This window comes from Astatotilapia calliptera, chromosome 3 (genome assembly GCF_900246225.1).
Source record: "Astatotilapia calliptera chromosome 3, fAstCal1.2, whole genome shotgun sequence".
In the NCBI taxonomy this organism is placed as follows: Eukaryota; Metazoa; Chordata; class Actinopteri; order Cichliformes; family Cichlidae; genus Astatotilapia; species Astatotilapia calliptera.
The window spans coordinates 29,785,312-29,812,734 of NC_039304.1; the positions used below are offsets into that span (position 1 = coordinate 29,785,312).

General features: G+C 43.8%; 1 protein-coding gene across 9 annotated transcripts; it reads left to right on the top strand.

Annotated features, from left to right (window-relative positions):
* Window positions 1-1,615: 1,615 nt before the first annotated feature.
* Window positions 1,616-25,688, top strand: arhgef11 (Rho guanine nucleotide exchange factor (GEF) 11). Of its 9 annotated transcripts, none has more exons than XM_026162756.1 (44): window positions 1,616-2,482; window positions 3,194-3,391; window positions 3,828-3,860; window positions 5,557-5,571; window positions 5,876-5,967; window positions 6,070-6,174; window positions 7,207-7,256; window positions 7,353-7,410; window positions 7,495-7,694; window positions 7,804-7,875; window positions 8,098-8,205; window positions 8,662-8,710; window positions 9,311-9,348; window positions 9,464-9,556; window positions 10,199-10,267; window positions 10,379-10,483; window positions 10,832-10,930; window positions 11,083-11,125; window positions 12,306-12,402; window positions 12,517-12,639; window positions 13,139-13,162; window positions 13,278-13,404; window positions 14,294-14,387; window positions 14,714-14,743; window positions 14,970-15,096; window positions 15,234-15,437; window positions 15,651-15,698; window positions 15,998-16,146; window positions 16,281-16,421; window positions 16,894-16,970; window positions 17,061-17,186; window positions 18,751-18,868; window positions 18,956-19,104; window positions 19,205-19,280; window positions 19,361-19,543; window positions 19,650-19,731; window positions 19,835-19,915; window positions 20,271-20,326; window positions 20,416-20,556; window positions 20,696-20,923; window positions 21,262-21,375; window positions 21,518-21,825; window positions 22,953-23,085; window positions 23,195-25,688. In XM_026162756.1, exons 2-44 carry the CDS (start codon window positions 3,357-3,359, stop codon window positions 23,242-23,244), a joined length of 4,350 nt encoding a protein of 1,449 aa, XP_026018541.1. In that variant the 5' UTR covers window positions 1,616-2,482; window positions 3,194-3,356; the 3' UTR covers window positions 23,245-25,688. The 9 variants fall into 9 exon arrangements, with proteins under 9 accessions (XP_026018541.1, XP_026018542.1, XP_026018550.1 ...); XM_026162757.1 differs by having other exon boundaries at window positions 1,616-2,263; XM_026162765.1 differs by lacking the exons at window positions 1,616-2,482; window positions 21,262-21,375 and having other exon boundaries at window positions 2,489-3,391.
* Window positions 25,689-27,423: the final 1,735 nt, after the last annotated feature.

The following is a 27,423-nucleotide window of genomic DNA, read 5'->3' on the forward strand; positions in this document are numbered from 1 at the left end:
TGTCCGCTGTTTTAGTGTTTGTTGTTTTTATTTTGTTTTATTTTGCGAGTTGTTTATTAGATGCTGCTCCAGCCAGCCAGAGAATCCCCCGCCGCCCCGCCCTCTCCTCCCTGTGCCGCAAGCAGCAGGTGCACCTCGCAAACGGAGGACGCCCTTACTCCCAGCAAATGGGCGATAGAAAACCGATCGGTGCCTATGCCATTCCCGATGTGAGTACGAGCATTTTTTTTTTTCTTTTTTTTGCCGATGCCCGTGATGCCGCCCCGGGCAACCGCCCGTGTCGCCCGTGTCAAAAAACGCTGCTGCCCACGCCCCACACTGCCGTATTTGGTAAAGTGCTAAAACCTCTTCTCGGGGATGGCTTATAACTCAATAAAGGAACAAATAAGAAGGTCATTACTGGCATGTCGTGCTCCTCACTAGAGATGCTTAGTTGTGTAGCGCTGCTGGATGGGCGTGGAAGCTTACTGCCAGTAAATAAATAAATAACTAAATGAATAATTAAATCAACCGGCAGCGATAGGTCAAAAGTGTGAGTTATGTCATTTTGTGTCAAAATTCTGACACAATAACCCCACAGTATTACTATCTCGAATTTTCTAGTTACTTCTGAGTAGAAATGTCAAGACTCCTGAGTGGAATTTCACAGAGAGGAAGCAGTAAGTGAGGCTGGAAAGAATCACATCAAGCATCCAGAAAATCACCAGGGGCCTCCCAGGGTTGTGTCCTCCTCTCTCCTCTCCTCCCAATAAGCAAACCTCAGAAGACCCGTCTGGTAAAATCGTGAAGTTCACAGATGACATGTCATTAGACTCATCGAGGATGGTGATGAGCGTGCATAAAGATGTGGGGTTGAACGGTACTGTGTGTGCTGTAAAATTCTTCAGATTTCTGGGATCCACAGTCTCCCAGGATCTTAAGTGAGGACAGAGCAGAGGATAGACTTCCTGCACCAGCTTAAAGGTCAGCCTGGCTCAGGAGCTGTTGATCCAGTTCTACTCTGCAATAATCCAGTTTGATCTCTGCTCATCCATTACTGGTTTGGATCAGCCACAGGACTACAATGGTCTACAACGGAAAGTCAAAAATTCATTGGTGCCAACTTGCACTTCATGCGGGACTACATTGCAAACCAATGACACGCTGGACACAAGCTGTTCCAACTGCTCCCCTCTAGGCGCTACAGAGCACATCAGGCCAAAACAACCAGACATCTGTACAGTTTCTGTCCATAGGTCACTCACATATTGTCTACTACTAAAAAACCCACCGTACCTGCTACTGAACCAAAGCATGCATAACTCAAAATTTTGTGATATGATTCCAATACCTTGACTTGCTCACGGAAAAGAAAAATCATTGAAAGAAATATAACGAAATATGAAAAAATATATTTTCCATAATTTGTTAAATATGATGATATTTATTTTTTTTATGAAAATATGTTTCATAAAATCTGTGGCACAAACAAGCTAGAGTGATAGCGACGGAAAAAATAAATATTTATGTCAATTATTTAAAAATATATTTTTATTAAAAAAAAAATAAAAATCTTTCCATAAACGGATGCAATTCAAACTTATCCTGTCTGGTTACTGTCCGGTTGTAGTACACAACCCTGACCAAACGAGGGCGCTGTTTACGCTCTGTGTGTACGTCGTGTGATCCTTGAGGATATGGTGGTGGATCAGCAGCCAGACAAGACAGCAAGATAACAGCACAGCATACAGCTTAATGTCAAGGACTTTGGAGAGGAGATAAACATATGCTACGACGATTATTAATTAAATCCGGGTTTTTGTGGCAGACCACGAGAGGGAAGCAGATTCTGCTGTAACCGCTGTGTATTTGGAAAGAAGACCTGAGGAGGAGCTCTTACTGGAATCGCTTTGCCTTCTCGCTAACTAGCTAATATGCAACTCTGCGTGTGAATTTGCACGAAAACAAGACTGCTGGATATAACAAGCCGGGGCTTGCATTGACTCCCCTCCCCTTTCCTTTCTCATTGTGATATCCACCTGCTCACATGCAGCTAAAGTCATGCCGGTCTTTCGTCTTGCAGATATAGCCGGTTAGCAAACTAGCTCGGAGGCTCGGCAGGTGAAAGCCGGGCACGCAGCGCTTCGGTTCTGCGTGAGACACAACGCCATGCCGCTGGTTGAAAGAGGCCGATTCGTAGAGCTGACTTCACCGAGCTAACGCTAGCTGCAATTAGCAGGCCGCTGCAATCATCTTCAAGTCAGCTAATTACACAAAGCCACAGGTGAACGGTGGAGATCACCTTTCGCTTTCTTTCTTTGCTGTGCTTACTTGTATATAAGCTCCATCTGCGGGGTGAGCCAATACCCAGTAATCTGCTAATCGGCTAGCCCTTTAGTTAGACAGTAGCGTTAATGCAAAGCCATTTGTAGCGTTTTGGTTTTGCTGTTGTTTACATTGTTAAGAAAAACAGACTGTTTTCTGTAGCTTACAGCTAGCTCGGGTGAGTGATAAGGCTGTTTGTAAACGTGTATATATATATATTTTTGTTTCACTAATACACGCAGTTTGATACTTGTGTATTGAGTAATTTGCACTAGATAGCCACATGTACATCACTACAGATCATATTCACTTTGTGGTGGCTTTATTATTTTTAAGCATTATCAGTGAAAGCAAAGTGAATGAGCAGTACTCATTTGAATGGGGTTATTTAGTCTGGGATCTCTGCTGAAGCCTCCACATGTAAACAAGTCTGAGTCAAGTGAGTGTCAGGTTCGCATTAGTATTTCTTTTAACTGCACGTAATCACCGAATATCCAGTTAATCCTCTGAACGTTATTTATCCATGTTGAAGCAGTTACTTTAAACCTGACACAGACAAAAACAAAAAACAGCAACAAAAAACCCAAAAATGGGATGTTGTTGACCTCCTGGAGCATAGCCAGACATATCAGCCCATTCATTCATGATTGATGATCTTTGTGGAAGTAGGTTGTCCTCTATCCATTTGCCACTAATGTGAGACCTCAGCACCAAGCCACCAACGATCTGTATTTAATTTTAACCACTAATGTAAAGGGGTGAAGACAAACCCTGGGGAGATTTGAGCGTTTATAGTTTTAGCAGCACTTTCCTTTAAATCCTACTGAGCCTAAAACTGGAACCACTGGTGTGAAACATGAAGAGCACTGTGTCTGATCTAAACCCGCAGCCCTGTAGCGTGGAGATCTGATCAAAGCGCAACAGAAAGGCTCATTGTACGGACTGATAGTTGAAGAGGAAACGGAGATCATGGTGGTGATAACAAAAGCAGCCCAGTGACAGCTTTGAATCCCACACCAGGAAGCAGAGGAGTGTCTATAAAGGCTGCAGATATGAGTCTCCGCCAACCCACCTCCACGCTGGACAGGTAGGAGCCTCACATCCGCTACACCGAGACAGTTTATGTGGGTAAAGGTATGCCTCTTTACGCCTCGCTAAAAAAATGTGGTATTCCCAGGTGAGCATTGTTTTTATCTGATGGATGTGCAGTGAGGCCACTGGAAGAACAGCTCAGACGGCTTGTTGACTTCAGGAAAAAAAGCAAAAGATTGCACAATAATGTTCATTTATGTCATTCAATCTGCATCTCCTCTAATAAAACACTGGATGTAGTGCACCCCGTCTTGTTTGTTAATGTCACCACTTTCACCATATATCCCTGCACTGTGTGATCGTCTTTGTGATGCATCTTTGTTGTTTATCATGTGTCTTTCCTCTTTCTCCTGCTGTATACTGTTTTCCCCGATTTGCACGTGCCCATTACCTCCCACTGCTGTGTCTTTGTGTGTGTCATGTGACGGCAGGGCAGCCAATAAGACAGACAACCAACTGTTCAGGTAGGACAGCTGCCCGGTGGTCGCTCATGTCAGGGTTTGGGGGTTAGTGAAGCCTACAGATTGTACAGCTGTGGCAGCAGATTTCTCAGCGGTTGGCTGCTTGTTTTTTTTCACAGTGCTTTGGAGACATTAGGAACCCAAAATACAAGAAAAAAAACATTTTATGACCTCGTTACGTGCACGATCCTTACATGAGCACTTAATTTTAAGTGATAAAGAAACACTTTGACATCTTTATCTAAATACTGCCGTTTTGTCAAAGCCGCTGCTGCAAGTATAGCTCTGTGCTATGCCTATGTCATAAGAGCTAACCCTTCTGATACCCCTCAATCTAACCTACAGCCCCAATGTTCATGACCCTGGAGATATAACTACATGTGACCATTGACCAACGCATGCAGGTTTAAATGATGGCAATGGTGTTCACCACCTGTGTAGGTGCTACGTAGATTAATTGCAGAAGTCTCAAATCAAACACCAGAAATTGAGAGGGTTCCTACTCTTAATTTGTCAGGTATGGAGTGAACTTGCATTACTGGGTAGCTTAAGCCTCGATTATACTCGTGGTCATGGACACATACACAGACAGCTGGAGACACCACAGCCGAATATCATTTATGCTATCCTTATTTGAAGTCCACCATGTGGTGCATGTGCATAGTTGGTGCATTTAAATATCCATCCATCCATTTTCTACCGCTTATCTGGGGCCATATCACAAGGCAGCAGCCTAAGCAGAGAAGCCCAACCACCTCCTGTAGCTCATCTGAGTGAACACTGAGGTGTTTCCACACCAGCCAAGAGATGTAATCTGTCCATGGGACTACCCAGGGACATCCTCCTGGTAGAGCACTCCTGGAACACCTTAACAGGAAGGATCCTGTTCAGGTACCCGAATCATCTCAGCAACTCCTTTGTTTGTCAAGGTTATGCTGATAGTGTCTCCTAAGGCACGTTGGTCCGGGGTGAGCTACCTTGCCCAGGATAGATGTACCAGAGCCCTGTAATACCTGGGATAGGCTCCAGCCCCCCTGAATTGGATAAACAGAAGAGCATGGTTGGAAGGATGTAAACCACTGAGTGAAATTAAAGTGTTCAAGTGAAACTACTCAGAGTAGGAAAACAAAGCAAAAGGCTTCTAGAAGGACATGAACTGCAGTGATGTTGGTGATTTTTGCCGTCTGCTGCAGGCTGTCGCAGTTTAAAACAAAGCTGTTCCACATTGGAGCAAATCCCCACATTGGAGTAGCCAAAACCAGTTTGATTTGAGAATTAGAGACATTCTCAAGATAATTTTTTTTCGTTCAGATTTCTTTTGTTTCTGTTTTCTGATCACCTAACCCTTAAGTAACTGATCGTTTCAGTGCTACTTGCCTATGTGAGGAGCTCTATCTGTCCTGATCACAGCACATTTCTTTGGATTTAAAATGACCTTTGTTTGAATTATTCCCTTTAACCTTTGGAGTGTGTTCTTCCATCACACCCCTTCATATAAATATATTCCTTGAAGTCATGGCTGCTTTCAGTGTTTACAGTCTGTAACAGTCTGAAGGGCATAGTGATGGTTTAAGCAGCCTGCCCTCTCCCTCAGTCTGTTTCTCTCTGTTGTTTTCTCCGTCTTATTCTTTATTCTGACTTTCTGCTTCTTCCCCCCTTCTCTGTTTCTTCCTTCTTTCCTGTCATGCTTCGCTTTCAGCCCTTTTGCCGCTTGGTGAGTTTTCCTGTCAACTGCTATCTTGTCTCTTCTCTGCTATTCATACACTTATTACTGTTAATACCACAGCAAATATAACCGTGTGCCTCCATTGAATCTCCTTTTCTCTCTTCATTTTCTGCATTCCTGGCTAAGCTTTTTGGCCTGTTCTCTGACTTTTGATTTCTCCTCCACTGACCCTCATGTTTTTCATTTATTCCCTTCAGAGCTTCCTTGTCCCTCCCAGAGCGTTTCCTAAATTGGCCTGTTCAGTATCATGCCATACTAAAGTCTCTTTCTGTTTCTCGTCTTTCGAATCCAGGATCAACAGTTTAACAATTGGGGACTCGGAGCGTAAATCCTCTGGCCCTCAGCAGAGAGAGCCAACGGCAGAAATCATTTCTGACAGTACAGGTAACTGCGACTTATGATGGGTTATTTTTAGTTGCCGTTATATTCTTGTTTCATTTAATGTCACCCCGCCGCTCATTACGGCTTCTTCTTCTTCTCCCCCAGGCACTGGACTTGTGCACAGATGTGTGGTTGTGCAAAAGGACCAGCTGGGCTTCGGCTTCACCGTGTGTGGAGAGAGAGTGAAGCTGGTACAGAATGTCCGACCAGGTGAGACAGAGATGCTGCGCCTGCGTTGTCATAGAAACGTAGACAGTGTTAAAAGGTGAACGCAGGTGCAATTACATCACCTTTTGGGTTTTGAAGGCTCATTGAGCATCGTTGCCAACCTCACCTTAGTTGCAAAACCCAGAGAGGAGTAGAGGCGGGTCTGACTGTGAAACAGCACCCTCACTGGCTAACAGCTTGTGATTGACATGTTGTTAGCCAATGAGTGAGCAGATAATACTGCAGATAATTGCCCTTTTTAAACGTAATTTAGTGAAGATTTGTTGTTCAGTATGGTAAACTGAGTCCTTCTCACACACTCAAACACGTTATGCAACATGCCACAGCCCCACCCATTCATAAGTGGACTTTTTTCTATGCTTAAGTGTTTTCAGGCTAATATTTACTCACATTCACGCCCAAGAGCAACTTGGGGTTAGTATCTTGCCCAAGGATGTTTGGCATGCAGACTGGAGCAGGGATCAAACCACCAGCCTTTATGATTAGTACATGACCTGAGCTACAGCCATCCTGTTATGATGACCCAAAACGAGTGACTGAGACCGTAAACTCGCCAGGATTGTGTTTACAGAATCCAGTTTCCCATCTGTGAACATTAACTAGCATTAAATGAATGCGATACAACAAATAACACCATCTCATTTGCTAATATGCCAGCAGCAATCAGTAGTTCTATTGTTGTAACACCACTTCGGGCTTAACGGCGGCAGTAGCTCAGCTCCAAGGACGGCAAAGTATCCTTGGAACCACGAGGTGCTCTCTGATTCGCTTATCAGAGTGAATGTGATTGAATTTTTGATAGATGGAAGAACAGTGTTTGTATGACTTTGTGTGAGTGAGGCATGTCACTGTGGATTTCTACGAGTCATCACTGTAAAGAACGCTTGTTCAAATGCAGTCTGACCCACGTGCTCTGGTTGGTGACGGATTACAGCCGTGCTGACTATGTGTGAGTTAAATCGTCCTTTATCCTTTGCATGAGTTTGAATGTATGTTTGTATGGATGCTCTTCAGGTGGAGCAGCAGTGAAGGCTGGTGTCCAAGAAGGGGACAGAATCATAAAGGTTTGTACTGCTTTCCATGTCACTGAATGTGGGAATCTGTGCTTTTTGTTCCTATTCAATAGTAACATTACTGATTCTGTCTCTCTTTCTGCTCAGGTGAACGGCTCGTTGGTTGCCTCCATGTCCCATCAAGAGGTGGTAAAGCTCATAAAATGTGAGTATATGTTTGGCTTTAGTGGTTACATGTTTTTGCTTTTCTTGTTTTAACCTCATTCTTTTATCATTTATCATTTCAAAGCTGGATCTTACGTCGCACTTACACTACAAGGGCCGTCTCCATCAACCACCTCCTTGCCCTTAGAGCCCCTCGCCACTGATCACACTCTTAATCAAAGATCATCTCTGGCTGGGGAGGCTGCACCTCCTCCACCTCCACCCTTGCCCTCTGGACTGAGCAGCACCCCCTCCCAAAGGATCACAGGACCCAAACCACTACAAGTACATGAAACTTTCAGGACTGATATCTAGTCGGTAAAGCTTACTTACCAGCAGAGTAAACGTCAGTGATTTACAGGGGTTTTTTTTGTGTGTCACACTCATTTTTTAGGACCCACAAGTACAAAAACATGCGACTCAGATACTCAGGAAAATGCTGGAGCAGGAAGAGGCCGAGCTGCAGGTATCCATGCCACCTGTGCTATTTGTTTATCGATACATATCAGTGAGCTGCCCGTGTTGCAGAAAAATCTAGTGCATGCTGTCTCCCGTTATCACCGTGTACTTGAATAAATATTTTTTTAAGCTCCTTTGGCCTGTTTTGCTTTTGGAATACTAGTTAAGATAAAGTTGTGTGGATAAAATCTGCTGTTTATAACCAGACGGAGACTGACTTGATTTGCAGGACTTGATGGATGAGCAGCTGAGGAACCCGTCGCCATTGCTGGAGGAGCGAATTGAAAGCGCCAAGAGGAGAGCTCACCAAGTCAGAGTCAAGATTCAGCAAGATGTGGTGAGGCGACCCGGCTGTTTTACTCTATTACAGTTTCTGTAATCGCTGAAAAGCTCCTGTAACATTCACTTAATGATCTTACTAGGACAGAGCATACACTAAGACACAATAAAAAGAACAAACCATATTACTAGAAAGGCAACATGACCAGATAAATTCAGTTAAGTTAAAAAAAAAATGTTTTCAGGGGAAACATCAAACAGAACGATCTGACTAACATGCTTGGTGCTTTTTTCCATTTGCATCAGGGACATAAAACAATGTCATTCTTTTAAATTGATTTGCTGCTCTAACTGTGCAGTATTGCTCTCATGAAAGACTTTAATTCCTATCCTGCAAACCCTGATTGATCCCCAAAAATGAATTAATTCTATCATAAAGGTAATAAACAAGCGTAACTTCTGTTTAAAGCTTGTGCTTCAAATCCATTTAACTCGCTTTATTTTTGGTTCGTAGGAGGGAACGAGGTCAGAATCTGTCACAGGCTACTTCATAGCAGGAGAAGGTTTGTATCTGTGGGTCTTTGTAAAGCTTCACAATATACAGTGCTGTTTAAAAGTCTCGAGCCACGCGTCATCTTTCTTCTTTCTTTTTTTAAAGAGGAGTTGAGCAACAGGCTTTCTGAAAGTCTTTCAGAGCTTCTATTTGGACTTGTCTGCTTTTTCACTCATCTTCAGTCCAGTCCTTGTACCTGACCATTTTCAGAGGAATGTTTATTTTTTTTTAAGCTACTTAACAAATAAGCTGTGTTAAGAATGAAAAAGGAAACTAACTGTAAACTGAACCTAACTAAAAGTGACAAAGATAACACAGTTTGAGTCCCATAAAGATATTAGCCGGAAACTTGGCGATTCTTCGCGTTGTGTGCAGTGAGTCATTAAAAAAAGTTTCTAGGGTAGATGAGCGGTGTCTTAAAGTCGTGCCATTAAGAATCCAGTGAGGTGAGGGTCCTTAGTCATCTATAAAACACAGTGGAGGCTCTGTCATGGTGTGAAGCTGGTCTTTTGCACAGCACTCTGTGTCTTTTAAGCTTTATTCACTAAAAACTTTAATGATAGATTTGGTTGCTTCATAATCGGTTTCAATTGATTCTTTGCTTTCACAGGGCGACAATCAATAGACTCCAGTGAAGGAGACATGGAGGTAGGCGCCACAATCTCTCTTTTAATAAGCTTGTTTGTGTGTGCTTGTGCATGTGCACTCATCCCGTCCCGCTCGTCCTTCTTCATTCCCTCCTTCTCCTCGTCCTCCTCCCCAGGCCTTTGAGAGTCCCCACTCCTCCCCCTCATTTTCCTTCAGGACCCCCCTGCACCGGCGCCAGACGTCCGACATATCCACCTTATCTGATTTGGTGAGATTGATGCACATATTCACTGCAAAGACTTTTTCCTCTTTCTGCTGCTGGAGGCACACAGGACTAATGACTGAAAGAATCAGAGGATCATCATCACACGATTAAGATAAATGTGTACTGGAGTGGTAGGAGGGCATGCAGGTTGAAAAGAAAAAAAGAAAGTGAGAGAGGGAGACGGAGAAAGGGCACCACGTTAATGTATCACTTTGGAAATTTCCGATTTAGTGGTGTCATGTGATTGTTACCAAACCAGGCTGAATGTTATTAATCACTTTTATAGAGCAGAGTCAGTAACTGAGGAGACGATGCTGTATTACACAACATTTCCAGTCTGTACTGGGAGTCTGCGTTCGTACCTGCATGTTCTGCATGGTTCACTGTGACACGCCGACCCTTCAAGGCAACGGCTGCTTTCCTTCTCAGACATTCAGGCTGTCGCTTCCTGCCTGTTTCTGCCGTGTGGCACTTTGATTTGCCCTTTCCTTTCAAATGCACCAGACAGTCGCTGAGATCATTTTTCAGCATGAATATATTCATTATTTATATTGATCCCTGCACATGAATTATGTGAATTAAAATGCACATGTGTGTTTTCCAAAGTATTTTCCGTTTTCTGAAATCTGTGTGTGTCTGTTTAAGGGTGGAAAGGCTCAGATCATCGGGCCCGAGGAGGAAGATGAAGAATATGACGGCTATGCATTTAATGAGGTGACATAGATAGATGGATATAATATTTATTTTTTGGAAGATGTCTCTTCTTTTTTTGTACATTTTCCACCAGTTGAGCATCCCTTCATATTTTTCCCATCTTTCTCTCAGATGGATGGTCCATACCAAGATATTGAGCTGTTAAAGGCACGACCAGCACACATGGCAGTGTTCATGAGATATGTCTTTACCCAGCTTCTGGATCCCAACCCTCTGGTCAGTTTATATTATCTTTTGCACAAGGTTCAGTAAACTCCCCATTTTCCCAAAATTTGAATTTTATTGCAGTTATGTCATGTTTCAGACTTTAAGAGGAGGTTAAGTGTGGGACGACACTCGAGTTCATATGCGTGTGAAGGCAGATAAGCAAATATTTGTGGCAATACAGTTTAGCTTTTTATTCAAGGCCTCCAATTTTAGTAGTTCAAAATGTTTCTGATAATCCAGAATCTTATGTATATTTCAATTAAATTGGTGCATGTCAGCACTAAGTTACACAAACGCACGTGCATGTCTGTGTTTGATTTCTTACTTTCATGGTTGTTTTCTGTGTTTCTGCATCAGCTGTTCTACCTGTCTGTGGAGGCTTACCTCGGCTCCCTTCCTAAAGATGCCCGCACTCTTGCACCTCAGATCTGCTCCCTGTTCCTGGAACCAGATGCTGTATGTAATGAGTCTAATCCTGTTATCCCTGTATTAACTGACTGGTGATGATGGTACCACAATTATCGTGTGTGCTTCGGTTAAAAAGGACTGACTCTATATTTTTACCATAGAGTAACTGTAAGAAAGAAAACGTGTGTTTTTGGTTACAGCCCCTGAAGATTAAAGTACGAGAGGAGTATCTTGCTGATATCGGTAAGTGAACTAAAAGCGCGTGTTCATGTTTGTGTTGATGTATCCAGTCATATACAGAATTTTCTGTTTTGTGAAAAAGCCTCCAAAAGTCAACCTTTACCACATTTCATTAAGGTAAATTGGCGAAATGAAGGTCTTCAAACTGTAGCATCATGTTTGTGTGATGTAAGAATTGTGCAGGCAGTGAATTCACAGCAACTCAGTGAGCGCCATTCCTGCCTCATGTCGCCTACCCACTTCCTGCTCAGTGCCAGATGTGGGAAATGTTATTAGGAATGCCTGCTCAACTGTTATTAATGCAAATATCAAATTAGCCAGTCGCATGCCAGGAAGTGCACACATTTAGGCATGTAGACATGGTTAAGATGACCTGCTGAAGTTCAAACTGAGCAGCACAGGAAGGTTTAAGTGACTTTGAGTGTGGTGTGGTTGTCGGAGCCAGATGGGCTGTTCTAAAAATGCTGATCTGCTGGGATTTTCCCACACAGCCATCTTTAGGGTTTACAGACACTGGTCTGAAAAAGAGAGTGAAAATGCCTTTTTGATGCATGATGACAGAGGAGAGCGGCCGGGCGGTTTTGAGGTAATGGGAAAGCAACAGTAATGCAAATAACCACTCATTATAATCAGGGTTTGCAGAAGAGCATCTCTGAACACACAGCGCATCAGCAGAAGATTGCAATGGGAGAACAGCAAACTCTGACTGTAATTCATGCAAACTCAACAAAATTGGACTTGAGAAGACTGGATTGGATGTGGCCTGGTCTGATGAGTCTCTGTGGACATCATTTCACTGTGGACCAAAATCTCAGAGGAATGTTTCCAGCTCTTTGATAAATCTGTGCCATGAAGAATTGAAGCAGTTTTTAATGGAAAAAAGGGGCCCAACATGGTAGCAGCAACATGTACCTAATAAAGTGGCCAGTGTGTCTCTCTTCCCCCAGTGATCCACCAATGCAGTGCATCTTTTGCCCACAAGGTGGAGCCTGCCAAACAGTTTGAGAGTAGCTAGAGTAAACAAATAGTAGTCATCAAGTTTAAAGGTTCATGTTATTCTGTCAAAGCAAACATGTTATTTATTATTATTATCAATATCATTATTATTATTATTAAAAATATTAGTTTGATTTTTCCTGCTGACTAACTGTACCCTTTGCTATTATGTCCATTGTCTCATAAGAAAATCGACTTCATGCTCAGGAGGACATCCGGGGACCTCTGTCTGAGCTGCAGCAGCTTGTGCTGCCAGAAATCCAGGACCAGCTGCAAGACTACAGGTACATCACAGAGGATTCATTTTGTTTGTTTATTCAGTGGAAAAAAAATTTTTTAAATCCGAAGAAGAGTTTCTCAGAGGGTTACATTAACCTCGTGTCCGTGTGTTTCAACAGGAACAAGCAGATGATGGGTCTCGGTTCTCTGTTTGGAGAAGGAGACCTGCAGCACCTTGATGGAGACACTGTGAAAGAGAAACAGGTGGTGGACAAACAAGTCACCGCCCTGTGGGAAATACTGTGAGTCTGTCTGCATTTATTGTGGTATTTTAGCCCTAAACTGTAAAGTTTAAACCACATCGAGTTCAAAGTGAAGGCAGCGGTTTGTTTTTGTTTGATCGGCTGATTCAGCTTTCTGTGTCTGTGTTGCTGTGTCCAATTAAGTTTATTTACTCGTGCTCTCACCACACGCGCACACACAGACTGAGCCAGGTTTCCCTAGCGACGCCGTCAGTTGTTCGGCGTCCAATAAAACTGTTATTACATATCAGTAAAGCTATCATGACAAAGGTCATTCATCCCAGCCACAAACTCTGGAAAAACCACATGACATTTCCTCCTCTCACGTTATACACACACAGAAGCTGCTTCCCGTCACATGACTGTGGCTCGGTGCTGTTTCTTGCGTTCTTATTTGCACCTGAATAAAGTGGATTTAAGTTTGAGGAGCTCTTTGGAAAAGGGATTTTTGTCGTGGAGGGAGTTAACAACGTTTTGTCTCTTTGTCTTCCTGCTGCAGATCAAAGCACGAGGAGGACAGAAGGTAAAAGAAGAGGCTCGCCTGTTGGAGTGAAATATAACAGCTACACCTGCATTAGAAATTTCCTAATTCTTCAAACCTTCTTTTCTGGTCTCTGCTCTTCACTCCTCTCCTTCAGTTCTCCTCTGGCTTCAGCTGTGATCCTCTACCTGCGTCATTCTGGGATCAAGCCTAGAGACTCCAAGGTCTTCCCCGGCCTGACCACAGAGAAGGACAAGTGGATCACTTTCTTAAAGTCCAAGAAGGTAAGAATGGAAACTTGCCTTTTATCTTGTCACCTTCTGCAGCTGTAATCATTAATGTGACGGCGTCTTAAAGAACAAACAAACTTGGAGAAAGTGAAAAGGACCTGGCCTGTGATTTTCTACCACAGTATTAGGTACACCCTACTGCTACCATGTTGGACTCCCTTTTGCCTTCAGAGCTGCTGTAATTCATCATGGCACAGATTCAATAAGGTGCTGGAAACATTCCTCAAAGATTTTGGTCCATGTTGACATTCATTGACATTCAAGTCATTGTCACGACAATATCCCCCCACACCATTACACCACCAGCTGAACAGTTAATACCAGGCAGGATGGATCCATGCTTTTGTTTATGCCAAATTGAGACCATCCAGATGTTGCAGCAGACAGGAGTGACACCATGTGTGATCTTCTGCTGCTGTAGCCCATCTGCTTCAAGCTTTGAAAGAGTTGTGCATTTAGATATGTTCTTCTTCATATCTTAGTTATAATGAGTCGTTATCTAAATTACTCTGGCCTTCCTATCAGCTCACTCATTCTCCTCTGACCTCTGACCCATCACTGAGGGACTTTTGCCCGATGAACTGCAGCTCACTGGTAGTCAAAACAAAGAGCAGCCTTTCTTTCTCATTCTGAAGCTCAGCTCAAACGTCAGCAGGTCCCGACTATGTTTACCTGCCTAAATGTACCGAGTTGCTGACGTATGATTGGCTAATTTGTGTTATCGAGCTGTTGAACAGGTGTACCTAACAAAGTGGCCAGTTTCTCTGCATTGATTGCATGATATTCATTTTGATGTGACTGTGTGTTTTCCAATTTTCTCTCTTAAAAGTTGTTGTTTGTCGCACTCGATCTCAGTGACTGAACTCAGACCTCCTCTCCACAGCTGAGCGGTACCAAGAAGGAAAAAGATGGAGAGGATAAAAAGAGAAATCCCATCCTGAAGTACATCGGCAAACCCCGGACCACATCCCAGTCCAGTAAATGAAACAGCACAAACACTTTAGAAGAAGCTTTTTAAATCATCATCCAGGCCCGGCTCATGGTCATGCTTCCTGCGGTCTCTCGACATTGTCTAATAACGGCTCCTGTCAGTGTCAGCTGATGGTTCGCTGACACACAACAAACAGCAGCATGCTGACACACGTGACCCTCTCACTCATTCTGCTTCTATTGATTCCTTTTTGTCCTTTGTTCGCCTTTTAATTGATTTTTCCTGGTTTCATGCGTTGATTTATGGGATTTTCATTGTGTCATTATTCTGATTTTTATTGTTGTTTCTGTTTCGCTCGCTTTGATTTTGTAGCATTCCATGTCCCGCTGTCACCCACCGAAGGTACTTCACTTATAATTTCACTTTTAATTTTACCCTTTTGTGCAAATTTAATTTTAAGAATCATACCTGGTCATGGATTTGAATTTTGTTTTTGTTTTTTCATCAACCGTTTCTCCTTGTAGTGTGTGTGTGTGTGTGTGTGTGTGTGTGTGTGTGTGTGTGGGCAAAAGAAAGGAATGTTATTTTATTATACCATTAAAGTAATGAGTAACGTTTGTATTGGCAGTCCGGCCGGGCAGCGTGCGGAACATCATTCAGCAGTTTGAGAATAGCACCGAGACCGGCGAGGAAGTCAGCGACGGCGCTGACCCGCAAAGACTCTCCTCCAGCAGCCTCGGGGATGAAATGGACAGGTATCTGCGCCTGCAGTATAAGTTCACAGCCAGCTGGCAGCAACTGAGCGAAGCAGACTTTGCTTTATTGTTTTTGTTGGAAGTGGTTAAACTGATTTAGCCTTTTGGGTTTGCTTTGTGCGCTCTGTCCCCACCAGCCCTCTACCAGTTCGCCTGGCTCGCAGCGAGTCACTAAAGGCTCAGGGAGAAGGGCGACGGCGGGGCGGCACCTCAGGAGCCGAGTCTGTGCCCCGCTCTCGTAGCGATGTGGACATGGAGGACTGCGCAGATGAGAGGGACGGGCCAGGCCTGAGGCCTCTGCAGCACAGCGCCTCGTCCTCTGCATCCAGCAACTCTGCACGGTAAAGATTGACCAAGCCAGACCTGTCGGGGTGCTCAAACACCAACACACGCACCTTAGCAGCCTTAAGGCAGGAGCTGAGGTCACTTTATTTGAAGGAGAGACTTTTGATCCCCTGAAGCACATGTAAATAAAGTTTTTTGCCCCTGATTTGACCCTGAGAATTATAGGTTTTCACCTAGTGCCGTCTTTCTCTCCACTCTCTCAAACTCAGGTCTCTAGAGAACCCTACACCCCCATACACCCCTCGGTCTAGACGCAGGTGAGTTAAACTGTTGTCACAGTAGATGGACAGGGCAAAGGAATAAAGATATGGACATTTGAAGATGAAGTTGGGTTCACAAGCAGGAAAATTTTTACTTTGATCATCTTACAGTACTAATACATTTTAAAAGAACTATTTAGACATGGAGTTACAGAGATGATCGTGGATTCACGGCTGATTATTTTCTGTTTGTCTCTTCGTGTGTCGTCCGCCACTGCTGTCTACCCATCGCTCCATCTCTCTGCGGGTACACGTCGGTCCGCCTCATCCACCCGTGTTTCTGGATCCCCGTGTAGGAGCGTGGAGTCGCCGCTGGCCCTGCTACCCGATGCTGCAGCACTGGAGGATGACGTGATGGATAGTAAGACCTGGCAGGAGACTGTTACCCCTCAGCTCCTTGCAACACTCAGCCCCAGTGAGGTGGATAGACAGGCTGTCATATACGGTAAGAGCTACAGCATTTAATTCTCAGTACAATCAGCAGGTTTTAATTTGCTTTTATTTCCTAATACACATCTCTCACATATGCGAGGTAGTATGACCCTTTCCTCTTTCCTCATGTGGCCTCATCCTGTTCAGAGCTGTTCACCACTGAGGTGTCCCACCTGCGAACCTTACGGGTCCTGGACCAGGTTTTCTATCAGAAGATGAGGACTGTCCTGAACTCTGACGAGCTGGCCTGCATCTTCCCCAACTTGCCTCAAGTCTACGAGCTCCACGGTCAGTGTTTGTCCACCATAGCTGCTAAAGGCCTGTGAAAGTGTTTATACACAGGCCTGGTTAGTGACATTTTAATCAATACAAGCAAGAAAATGGAATAAAGATTGATGTTTGGATGTCTTCATATTAGTTAGATGAGTTAAATATGAAACGTATCCTGTGTAAATGGAAATCCTCCCTTTTTAAGAGCCCTTTGCTGTCCTGCTTTGTCTGTTTGCACACCCGGTGTGTTGTACTTTGAGTTGCTTTGTGTTCACTGCTCTGTGTTGCTAGGTAAACAGCAGCTTTTCTTTATGTTTGCTGAGCCTTTATTTCGAGCCATGTAGACACTCGGTGTTAGACCACTGTACTCCCTCACTAAGGGGAAGCTTTGTCCTGATTCTTAAAAATACCCCGTGTGTTGTTTTCATGATTAATTTAAAAATTTCCAGGCTTTGATGTTCTTTGTTGCTTTTGTGTCTCTCGTTTGCAGCGAGTCTGTGTGAGGCGATGAAGAAGCGAAGAGAATCGCCGATTGTTCAGGACATCGGGGATGTGATGCTGACCAGGGTTTGTTTTGCTCCTCCCGTCTCGATGGCAAGTAGAAACATGTTTTCGTGCTCCATATTCAGTGTGTTTACAGTTTGTGTGTGTTTGTAGTTTGAAGGGGCAGCCGGAGACGAGTTTCAGGAACAAGCGTCCCAGCTGTGCTGCCAGCAGTCTCAGGCTCTCGAGCTCATTAAGAGCAAACAGCGTAAAGACCCTCGCTTCGCTCACATTATCCAGGTACACACACACACACACACAGCCTCTGACAAAACATGTAAAATATTCATGCAACACACACTTTGATGCTCCTTGTGCTTATTAAAGCTTTATGCAGTGAACACATCATTTTAAAAAAGTGTGTCATTTACTCACAGTTGACGACAGAAGTGTGTTCATGTGTGTACAGTTTGTCAGATTGTTCAAAACTGTGTCACCTTACAATAACTGCACTTCTAAGTTCAACAGTTCAGATTTAAAAGACCAAAGTAAAAGTCACACAGTCGGAGGGGCTGTTGTTTTTACTGGGACTAAAATATTTTAACATTTCATACTTTGTGTGTTTGCCTTCATTTTTAATGACATGGTCTCTTTTGGCACACAGGAGGTCAGTGTTGCATCATTTCTAGAGTTTTGCTTCCCCCCAGCTGCGTTTTCTTTTTCACTGTCTCAGCTCATAGTCTCTCTATTTTTTGCTTCGTGAGAGGACATGAATTCAAGCTTTCCTGTTGGGTATTGTTATGTTATAACACTCCTTACAGAGGAATCTTAGAAGTTCTGTAGCCGCCGTTAGGCTCTTATGATTTAAATGTAGTTTTTCCCAACATCCTTTGCTCTCGTGAAGCCCTGCATCTTCACACTCCCACATCTGTGCTTTCCTGCCGGGATTATACATTCACTGTGATAATCCTGAGCAAGTTCACACCGAACGTACAGGACGCCGTCTTAGTCTGAAGCAAGCCTTCGTTGTTTTACCACAGTGAGAAAGCAGCGAGCAGGAGGTCGTGTCTGTGGCCGCAGCTGCAGTGGTGCACATGCAGGTTTTTATCTGGCTGCTGATCTTTCTGCTTTCTTTTTATGTCTTTGTGTGAAATCTTTGCATTTTCCAGTTAATTTTTCAGGAAGCAAACATGCTCTGTCATTATCATCAAAAACACAGCGGCCACTTTATTAGGTATACCTTGCTAGTTTCAGGTTGGCCTTCAGAGCTGCTTTAATTCGTCGTGCCACAGATTCAATAAGGTGCTGGAAACATTTCTCCGAGATTTTGATCTGTATTGACATGACAGCATGACGTAGTTGCTGCAGTTTGTTCTTCCACTTAAAGCTGCTCTATTGAACTGTGATGTGGTGACTGGATGTGATTTGAGTGCAGTAAACTCATGTTCAAGAAGCCAGTTTGAGATGATTCAAGCTTTGTGACATGACTTGTTGTCCTGCTGGAAGCATCCATCAGAAAATAGGTACACTGTGGTCATAAAGGGATGGACGTGGACGAGGCAGCCTGTGGTGTTTAAATGATCAGTTTGTACTGAGGGTCCAAAGGAACCAGATGTTCACAGTCCCTTAAATCAGTTTGAGCTTCAGTAGGTCATCCTGACTGAGTTGCTTCCGTGTGATTGGATGATTGGTGACTGATTTGTGTTGAGGAACAGTTGTTATTAATCGCTTTATATCTGTGATATTCGAGGGTGCACTAAATAGTTCTGTGTACAGGATAGTTATTATACCGTGTATATGTGTCATAGGTGTAATAAAGCGTATAGTTGTGTTTAAACATGACCGCGTTGTTTTATTTGTTCAGGAGTGTGAGGCGAGTCCTCACTGCCGCAGGTTACAGCTCAAAGACCTGCTGGTGTCAGAGATGCAGAGACTCACCAAGTACCCGCTGCTGCTGGACAAAATCGTTAAATACACAGAAGGTGAGGAAAAGCAGATCCAACATAACCCTGACCACAAACTGAGCTGTTGCTAGGAACCATGATCTTATTTGTTTTTGTTGATTTTAGCGGGCTCATCAGATTTGCCCTTGCTCCAGCGAGCGCACGCGTGTTGCCGAGGGATACTGCAGAGCGTCAATGAGGACGTTAGGGAATCGGAGCACCGGCAGCGCCTCAGCGAGTACCAGTGCAGGCTGGATGCTGCTCCTCAGTTCAAGGTGGCGTACAAGTTTAAAACTTTATTTTTCTTCTGATTTTTAAATGACAACGATTCATTTTTGATCTGTAAATGTTTCGCTTCGTTCTTGTTTCACGCAGAATGTGGACCTCACCACGAAGAGAATGATCCATGAAGGTCCTCTCACCTGGAAAGTTAACAAAGAAAAGCTGATAGGTGAGCATCGCTGTGGTCATTATGTCTCATCAGTTTAGTTTCAGGCCTTCTAACCACAAATATCTGCATTCCTGTGTCAGAGATCCAAGCGCTGCTGCTGTCAGACTGCCTCGTCCTCCTTCAGAAGGGCCCGGACGACCGCCTACAGCTGCGAAATCATTCCAGCAGATTGGGTGGAGGCGGGGGAGGCAGCGGTGACAGCAAGACCTCTTTCAGCCCTCTAGTGAACCTGGCGTCGCTGCTTGTTCGCCCGGTAGCTACAGGTACGCTCGCAGCCTTTTGTTTCTCTGTTTTTGTAATTTTAAAATAATATTTAATTACCTTTTTTTTTTTTTTACTAATTTTATTTTTTATTTCTGTTTTCTCTAGACAAGAAAGCTCTTTACATCATCAGCACCACAGATATGCAGATCTATGAGCTGGTGGCTGCAACAACATCCAAGAAGGAGACGTAAGCTCTTTTCTTTGATTCATTCACATTTACCTGAGGAAACCTGTGCTGTGCTGCACTCTTCACTTAATTTAAAATGTCTTAACTTCTTCTTGTTAAACAGCTGGAAAGATTTACTGGAAAAGGCCATCTCTGCCGCCGGCGGATCGTCACCTCTGATGAATCACAGCTCGATACCCATGTCGTGAGTAGATTTGATTTGAATCATTTCTTTGATGAAATGTCCTGATTAGACAGTGAAAAAATTGAACTTTTCTGTCATTTAATTATGTAACTATCACTTATTTATGTTATTGTCGCATGAGTGGTCATGTTTAAGCAGGAAAAGCTGTCAAACTTTACCAAACTTAAAAGTGCAGAGTTCACATGTTCCAAAACAGTCCGACTGGCAGGATTGGAGTCTTTGGGGGTCTGATTCTGGCCCGCAAGCCTTATGTTTGACCTCCCTGTTTTAAACACAATATGATGATCTGTATGTTCTTTTGATCTGTTTATTTTTAATCCAAAAATATGCGTCATACTCTTTATTCTTCCTCCAGGTCCCCGAGTCTACGCAGTTCTTCCCCCGTCTCGACTGGCAGCAATGCCTACGGAGGTAATGACCACGCCGCGATCGTCAGCCTCAGATCTGTAAACATTCTGCAGATGTTTTAAAAACCTTTCTCCAACTTCGCTGTCTCCCAGATAACTCGATGACGGAGCAGTCAGACTCCACGGAGACTCATTCCAACAGCGACGAGCCCGCGATCTCCCACAGTACGCCTGTGGACCAATCGGAAGCTTTGCTCAAAGGACAAGGCGTGGCGGAGGCCGCTCTGCAAGACGGTGAGAGCCTCCGAGTATTTTACGTTGGATTCTGTTTCTTCTGATTGTGGAACATAAAAAGTAGAAAAGAAAGAAATCAAACCTTTAAACCTGAATCATCGCTAATCCAAAATTCATCCCTTTTAAAAAAAATTTACAGTTGAAACCCTGCGGCAGCTCATATTACAAGATTTCGGAGAGGACTGTTGGAGCCACGATTCAGATGATACACCCACCAATGAGACGGCCGCTGAAAGCAACTCATTCACAGAGAGGCAGCGACCGGAGTCTCTGGAGACGGTCCTCAGCTGCTGCACCGATGAATGGGAGGCGGAGCCAGAAGAGCTGCTGCTTGCAAAAGCACCCAAACCTCAGGTTGTGAGGAAAGGTAAACACAGCCTGGCTGCCGAGCACCCGTTTTTTCATGATTTTTTTCAGCAGCCGCTCACTCACGATTGCACTAAATTCTCAGATAATTAAACATCTTGAGCTATAATTTGCACCTTTTTCCCCCAATGAGGTGACACGTGGTCACTGTCATCTGCTTATATGACATCTGGGTGTGAATAATGGCCGCCGTCCTTTGCATGTCTTCTCTCTCACGCACTTTATCTTCTCGCTGTTGAGAACGTGACGGCACACTGGTTGCTTTAGTTCAACTCTTCACTCCTTTACACCTTTCAGTGCACTCCTCTTTTGTCACAAGTCTATCCTCTGTGTGCGTAGCTGTGGTTGCGGGTCCTCCTCCTTCTTCTTCTTCTGTCGCTGAAGACATCACTGATGATGTCACCCTCCCCTCCAATCAGTCATCCAAGTCAAGAAGCGAGGCCAAAAAGCAGGGTAATGCTGACCGACCTGGTCCACAGCTCTAGTTTTTTTATAGGTGTAATAAAGAATATAACATCTGATGTTAGCGGTGTTGATTTTACTCTCTGTTCATTCACTAAAACACTTCTTGTTTTGTTACACCTCTGCGATTCAGGAAATACCTTCTACCTGGTCATGCCCATAGAACAGGGCGAGAGCGTGACTGAAGATCTCAACGACCCCCCTACACCCACCGCCAGCCACTTCCCTCCACCTGTAGAGGAAATGACGTTGCCACAGACGCAGATGGAAGAAGAGCCGGCAGCCCGCGGCCCGGAGGCCAACCAATCAGAGACTATGCAACTAGAACAGGAAAAAGAAACAGGCCATTTGCAGGCTGCGCAACACACTCACGTAATCAGAAACGTGGATGAGATTTTTCATACGATTGAGGAGCTGATGACCAAGTTGCGCCACCTGAAGGTGAGTTTTGTGGAAAAGATGGCAACAAAAGAGCCGCCGGCGCAAGCTGGTTTTCTGTCTGTGCCAACTGCCAACTCCACACCCCCGACCATGTTCAGTGTGTGGTTATTAGACCTGAGTAACAGCAGAAGATTAGATATTAAATGCTTTAAGAAACTTTTGAGAAACAAGAATCTGAAGAGAGGGAAAAATGTGCATAATCATCACAGTTAATCTTCAGTCTGTCCAGTAAAGAAACATACATCATTGTGAATAGGTTTCATTTGCTTTGGTGCGAATGAAGGTGATGACAGGACACCTGTCATAGCCTTAGATTGTGTCCGGTGCACAGATAGTGTAGCTCCCCAAAGATCGTTAACTGTGTCTTCCAGCACAGTCTGAAGGTGTGGAGGAGATGGCAGGAGGTACGCTGTTACATGAGGACGGCTGGTTAGGGTGAAAGGACTCCTGCATAATGACCTCTAGGAGGTCACTCAGGTGGAGGTTTGTGACCAAACTTTAGTCAGACTGTGTTGCAGAGACTCAAGGGCCCAACGTCCTTCAACGTCCCAGGATACCCACTGAGTCGGTCGCTTTGCTTGTTGTAAACAGACGGTGCCATCACACAGTTACTTCTATTTTTGCTCACCGTTAAGGCGCAGTAAGCAGCTGCAGTATTCTCCTGAAAGATAGGTGTCGCCACTCACACAGCATCACCACATAAGCACTGAAAGTGGAAGAGAAGTCTCATATTTTTGAAACTGTTGCAGCATATCCCTCTGCGCAATCTGACGCTCTCTGAGCTGCTTTACTGAGCCGTCATTTAAACGGTGGTTAAAAACCGACATGATCGTACACTGGTGTCAGTTTTGTCACACACAGCCATGCAATAGGGAGAGAACAGAAAGCATAAAAGCACCATTAGTAGGACCTGTGCTCACAGCCGTGTGCCAGTTAGCATTTGGTGGCCTGTTCTCCTCACAGATGAGAGCAGGTTCACCCTGAACACGTGACAGACGTGAAAGAGTCAGGAGACCCCGTGGAGAACAGTTTGGTCTACCCTTGGATGCTCACAGACTTTCCCTTGCTAGCCAGCGTTCACATACCAGAAATAAGTGTGTTTCCTAAAACTGTTAACTCCTTTGCAGGAGATAGAGAAGGCCCACTATAAGCTTCTGGAAACTCTCAGAGAGTCCTCCATCAGTCAGGAGTCTGAGGACCAGCAGTGTCGCTCGGCAACCGTCTCCAGGACGCCGTCTCTGGATCGTAGCTCAGGAGATGGTGAGCACGCACTGAATTTGCAGCTTGAACTCTTACATATTGTTGGCCGATGATAGCAACTTCTCCTCTTGTGCTACTAATTAATGCTTTCATCCTTCAATCACACCAGGCAAAGAGAGCAGACCTGCGGAGCCCAAAATCCTGTCGACTGGATTCTGATGCGGCTGCATGGTAAATCCATTTGCAGTCGCTCAATCTTGATTGGCAGTCTGACGTAGCTATCCACTTTGGGGCTTCCCCTTAGACCCGGTTCCACTCACCCATCAGCCCCGCGTGCACCAGCCTGTGGCGCAGAACATCAAAAAGCCCGTCACCATTTCTTTGTTTCTGTTGCCCTGATATAACAGGAAGGTGAACTGACTCATCGAGGTTTCTGAGCTCAGTAAGCGCAGAATGAACGGAGTCCACGGAAGTTGAGGAATAAATACGAAGGAAAGGAAGAAAAAAGCAGAAGACAAGTTGACTGTGGAAGAGAGAAGTTGGAAAAATTGAAAGTGGAAATGTGAGCAAGTTTGGATATTTGTGAAGGAAAGAAGTGTTCATGTAATGCTTTTGGAGAACTGGTTGAAGGAACAGAGCAGCAAAAATGTTTAAATGTTAATTTAAAGAAGAAGAAAAAAAAAAAAATCAGAGGGACCCGTCACCCCAGCACTTTACCCACAACGCACCTGTCTGTCATGTACGTCCTCTACAGCGGACAGATCAGGGACTGAAGGATTCAGGCTTCATTTAGGGAGGGTGGGGTGGAGGGCTGAGACTGCCTCCTGATGGGGTCTCCCTCCCCCTCCCCCTTCGCTGTTTGCTTTACACCGACTTCACCTGCCACCTCGGCCGAAGGACTGTGTCTATATAATTCAGGTTATTTGCACTGGGTAAGGAAACACACACACGAGCATAGCCGAACTCTCATTCATCTCCTACACCGACTGTGGAAGAAACTCTTAATTCATTTCGTTCACACGCCTTCTTTGAAGCAACAGGAAGGCTTTCATCAGTGCAACATGTTTCACATTTTTGTATTTTGGAAACAGTACTACGCTGTTTACTACTGAAAATGCTGGCAGGATTTATTTTCAGCGCCGCTTCAGGGGCGCACAGGGATCTCAGCGGTTCTTACGTGCTCAGCGGATTCATGCAGTTGCTCGACCGTGTACAGCTGTTGGAACGTTTTGGGGAGATTTACAGTATGTTGAGGTGAGACTCAAACCTGGGATGATTCAAACTTAAGAAACTTGAATTTTCACCAAGAACCTGTTGCCAAATAACCAGACTGGCGTCGCCTGTCTACACTTTAGGGTTTAACTGTGCATCCCTCTCTAGTGTTTTGTGTATATGTGTAGTGACCCACCACGGTGAATACTGCGAACCAGCAACTTCTACCCATTTAATATTAAACCCATAAGTAGTGTTTATATCCTCCCAGGCCTACACTAAGCCATGAAAACGACTGCGCTCCACCCCCACTCCAAGCACACATCCACTTTGAAATTGTGGAAGATTAAAAGCTTTGTAAGAACCTTCTGACATTTTATGGGAAAACACTCAGTTTCGTTGCCTTAGCAGGTGGTTAGCGGAGCTTAGCATCAAAACTGGAAGCTGGGCTTGACCAAAAGTAAGCAAACCCACCTGCTAGCACCTCCAAGAGCCAATTTTCACATCTGAACTCAGCACAGCATTGGGAGAATCAAGTCAGGATCGTTGTCCAAATTAGTTTGCCTTTTCTCACATGTAGCGCACAACGGGATATTTTCACAACTGGAAACACTCAGTCTGGACTTAGTGGGCGCTACCTGGTTTGCAGATATAGTAAATGGGATATGTGGTGCTCTCTAGTTAGCACACTGTGAACTATTTGGATTATTACCTATTATCTGTTCTCACTGAGCTTAGCAGGTGGGTTTGTTGCTTCTGGGAGGAGCCAGACTGGCTCTTTCAAGTCCTCATGCTAAGCTAAGCTGGCTAGCTGTTAGCTTAAGTTCTGTATTCAAAGCACATACGTGAGACTGGTGATGGTCTACACATCGAGGTGTGTTTCCCAGAAGTCAGGCCGTTCCTTTAACTATTTTTGGGAACATATTTAGGATTGTTTTATTGCTACTGACATTCAAATTTTTTGTTGAACGCCTTGTTTGAGGCACATCTAACCAGCAATGACTGACACTAAAGCCAAGTGATTTTTCTCTATTCTGTCCTTTTTCTCTCAAACTACATCTGTCTGGTACTAATTCTAATACACGGCAGGACAAAATGTGTATTTTAAACTGCAACTAAATAGCAGTTTAAGTGTTTTTTTTTTTGTTTTTTGTTTTTTGCCTCTTTAATGCTCATCGCGCTGGGCAGAAACACACCGCGCTGAATTTGATTTGAGCTGGTTTCAAATACTAACTGAGGAGTGAGTAACCCTGATTACAAGCTCCATAACTAATCCTAACACTAAACTGATCAAAACCAGGAGCAGATTCAGTCGTTCGCACTGTCAGATTCTGCCATTTGAACGGATGTTTCACTGCCCAGTGGAAGGTTTTTGCTCTTCAGCCACCAACACTGTGTAGGAGAACGTGTGACTGTCAAATCACACGTGTACAAAACATTAAATGCAAATTTTAAAAAAAAAGAAGAGAGATGATTAAAGCAGCGCTACTTAATGCCAGGATGGCTGATTTTTCTTTTCACAGCTGTATGAAATTTGTGCTAAAATGTAAAAATGTTTCACCAAAGTGATTTTTTTTTTTTTTAACTCCAGAGGTGTTTAAGGGAACACGTTTTTTTGTTTTCTTTATTCACATTTTGGCGGCTGAGTTTCAAGCACTTCAGACCAAGAGACTGACATTATTACTATTAAACTTTAAAATCACTATTTTTAACACCTTTTCACATCGAGCTGTCAGCACACAGTTTTCACACTCTACATTTTATTTATAATTAAAAAACAAACACAAAGCACCAAATGGTCTGAGCTGGTTGAATGCTAATCTTTTCTTTTCTGCACATCTTTCGGTGTACTGTCCTCTTTGTTCCTCCAGAGTTTTCTAATTCCTACCTCTACACTTTCCTTTTAGTGATTTCCTTATCATTTTTACGTCAGCGCCGCAGCCCTAATGGCTGGAAAGAAGCTAGAATTGATTCCATTGTTTAAAAAGAAGAAAAAAAAAAATCTTGCACAGACAAAAGTTCCCTGCACAGTGCAAACTACTGTATGCATAAACACATCAATAACTATCATCTCATTCTTTATTTTTGTGTCTTTTTTTAAAAAGAAGAAATCTTGTTCACATGTAATATAGAGATCAACCCACTTGTTTTATATACGTTAATTTTTTTTTTCTGTAAAGCGTTAGTCATTGTATTTGATTTTATTTTTGTAGATATAAAAAAATGATGTATAAATTATTTTCTTCTCCTTTGTTTTTAAAATTGGTGAGATTGTTAGCTGCACAGAAGGAAAAAAGAGCTCATGTCTCAGATTCATGTGTTTTGTGAGATTAAAAAAAGAAACTGGTTAAAGAGGACTGGCGTGCATTGTGACTCTTTGATTCAAATATATTTTGTTGTGCCGTCTTGTTTTGTTTTTCTTCTCTCTAAACTTCGACCTCTCCTGTATCTGCACATCAGCCACCTTAGTCATCAGTTATAAATATTTTCCTGGCATTTCTGTCTATCTTTCATGGACAAGACAGGAAACATAGTTTCAAAATAAAAGCATGAATGAGAGTTTCTAAGGCTTTCTTGGTAAATCTGCTTTTCTGTATTATATGGAAACGATATAAAAATGCAGTTTCCATGTTAAGAGGTTGTAAATAAATAATCAGGTGGCTGTGGAAATACATCCAGGGAAGTTTTTAAGGTTTTTGCGAATATTTTCGCATTGTCTTTGAGTTTGAAAGTTCAGTCTTATTATGAAAATCCCTACCGGAAGCCGAGAATACACTCCCAACTGTGCCGGTTCAGTACGTGCGTACGAGACCCCCCTCACAGCGGGACACCGCAGAAGTAGATCGGGGATGAGGTCTGACCCGCAGCCTGTTGTTGATGTTCGCTGGGAGGATTTTATTAAAGAGAAAAGTAAAACAAAGTGTGCGCACAGCGGAGATTCAACATTCACTCCTGCTGTTAACGAGCGAGGAAACTGTGGACAGATGAGAGAAAGTGAATTGGAAGCGTTTGGAGTCGCTTTTGTTGGACACTCTGCCCTCTGGCACCGCTGCTGCTGCTAACAGCGGCTCTTTGTGCTGCAGGCTGCCGCTTTTTCCTTCAGGGAGAAAGGTAGGACCTCTGGAAAAACCTTCCTGCAGGTATTACAGTAGTTTATTATACATGAATTTCTCCAGCACCACAACA

What these genes read in the sequence shown, in the direction of transcription:
- arhgef11 (XM_026162756.1), top strand. Translation starts at nt 3,357, where the DNA reads ATGAGTCTCCGCCAACCCACCTCCACGCTGGACAG. An exon ending in CCAGTGAAGGAGACATGGAG is followed by an intron (nt 9,349 to 9,463) that starts GTAGGCGCCACA and finishes CCTCCTCCCCAG; the next exon opens with GCCTTTGAGAGTCCCCACTC. An exon ending in TAACAAAGAAAAGCTGATAG is followed by an intron (nt 19,281 to 19,360) that starts GTGAGCATCGCT and finishes TTCCTGTGTCAG; the next exon opens with AGATCCAAGCGCTGCTGCTG.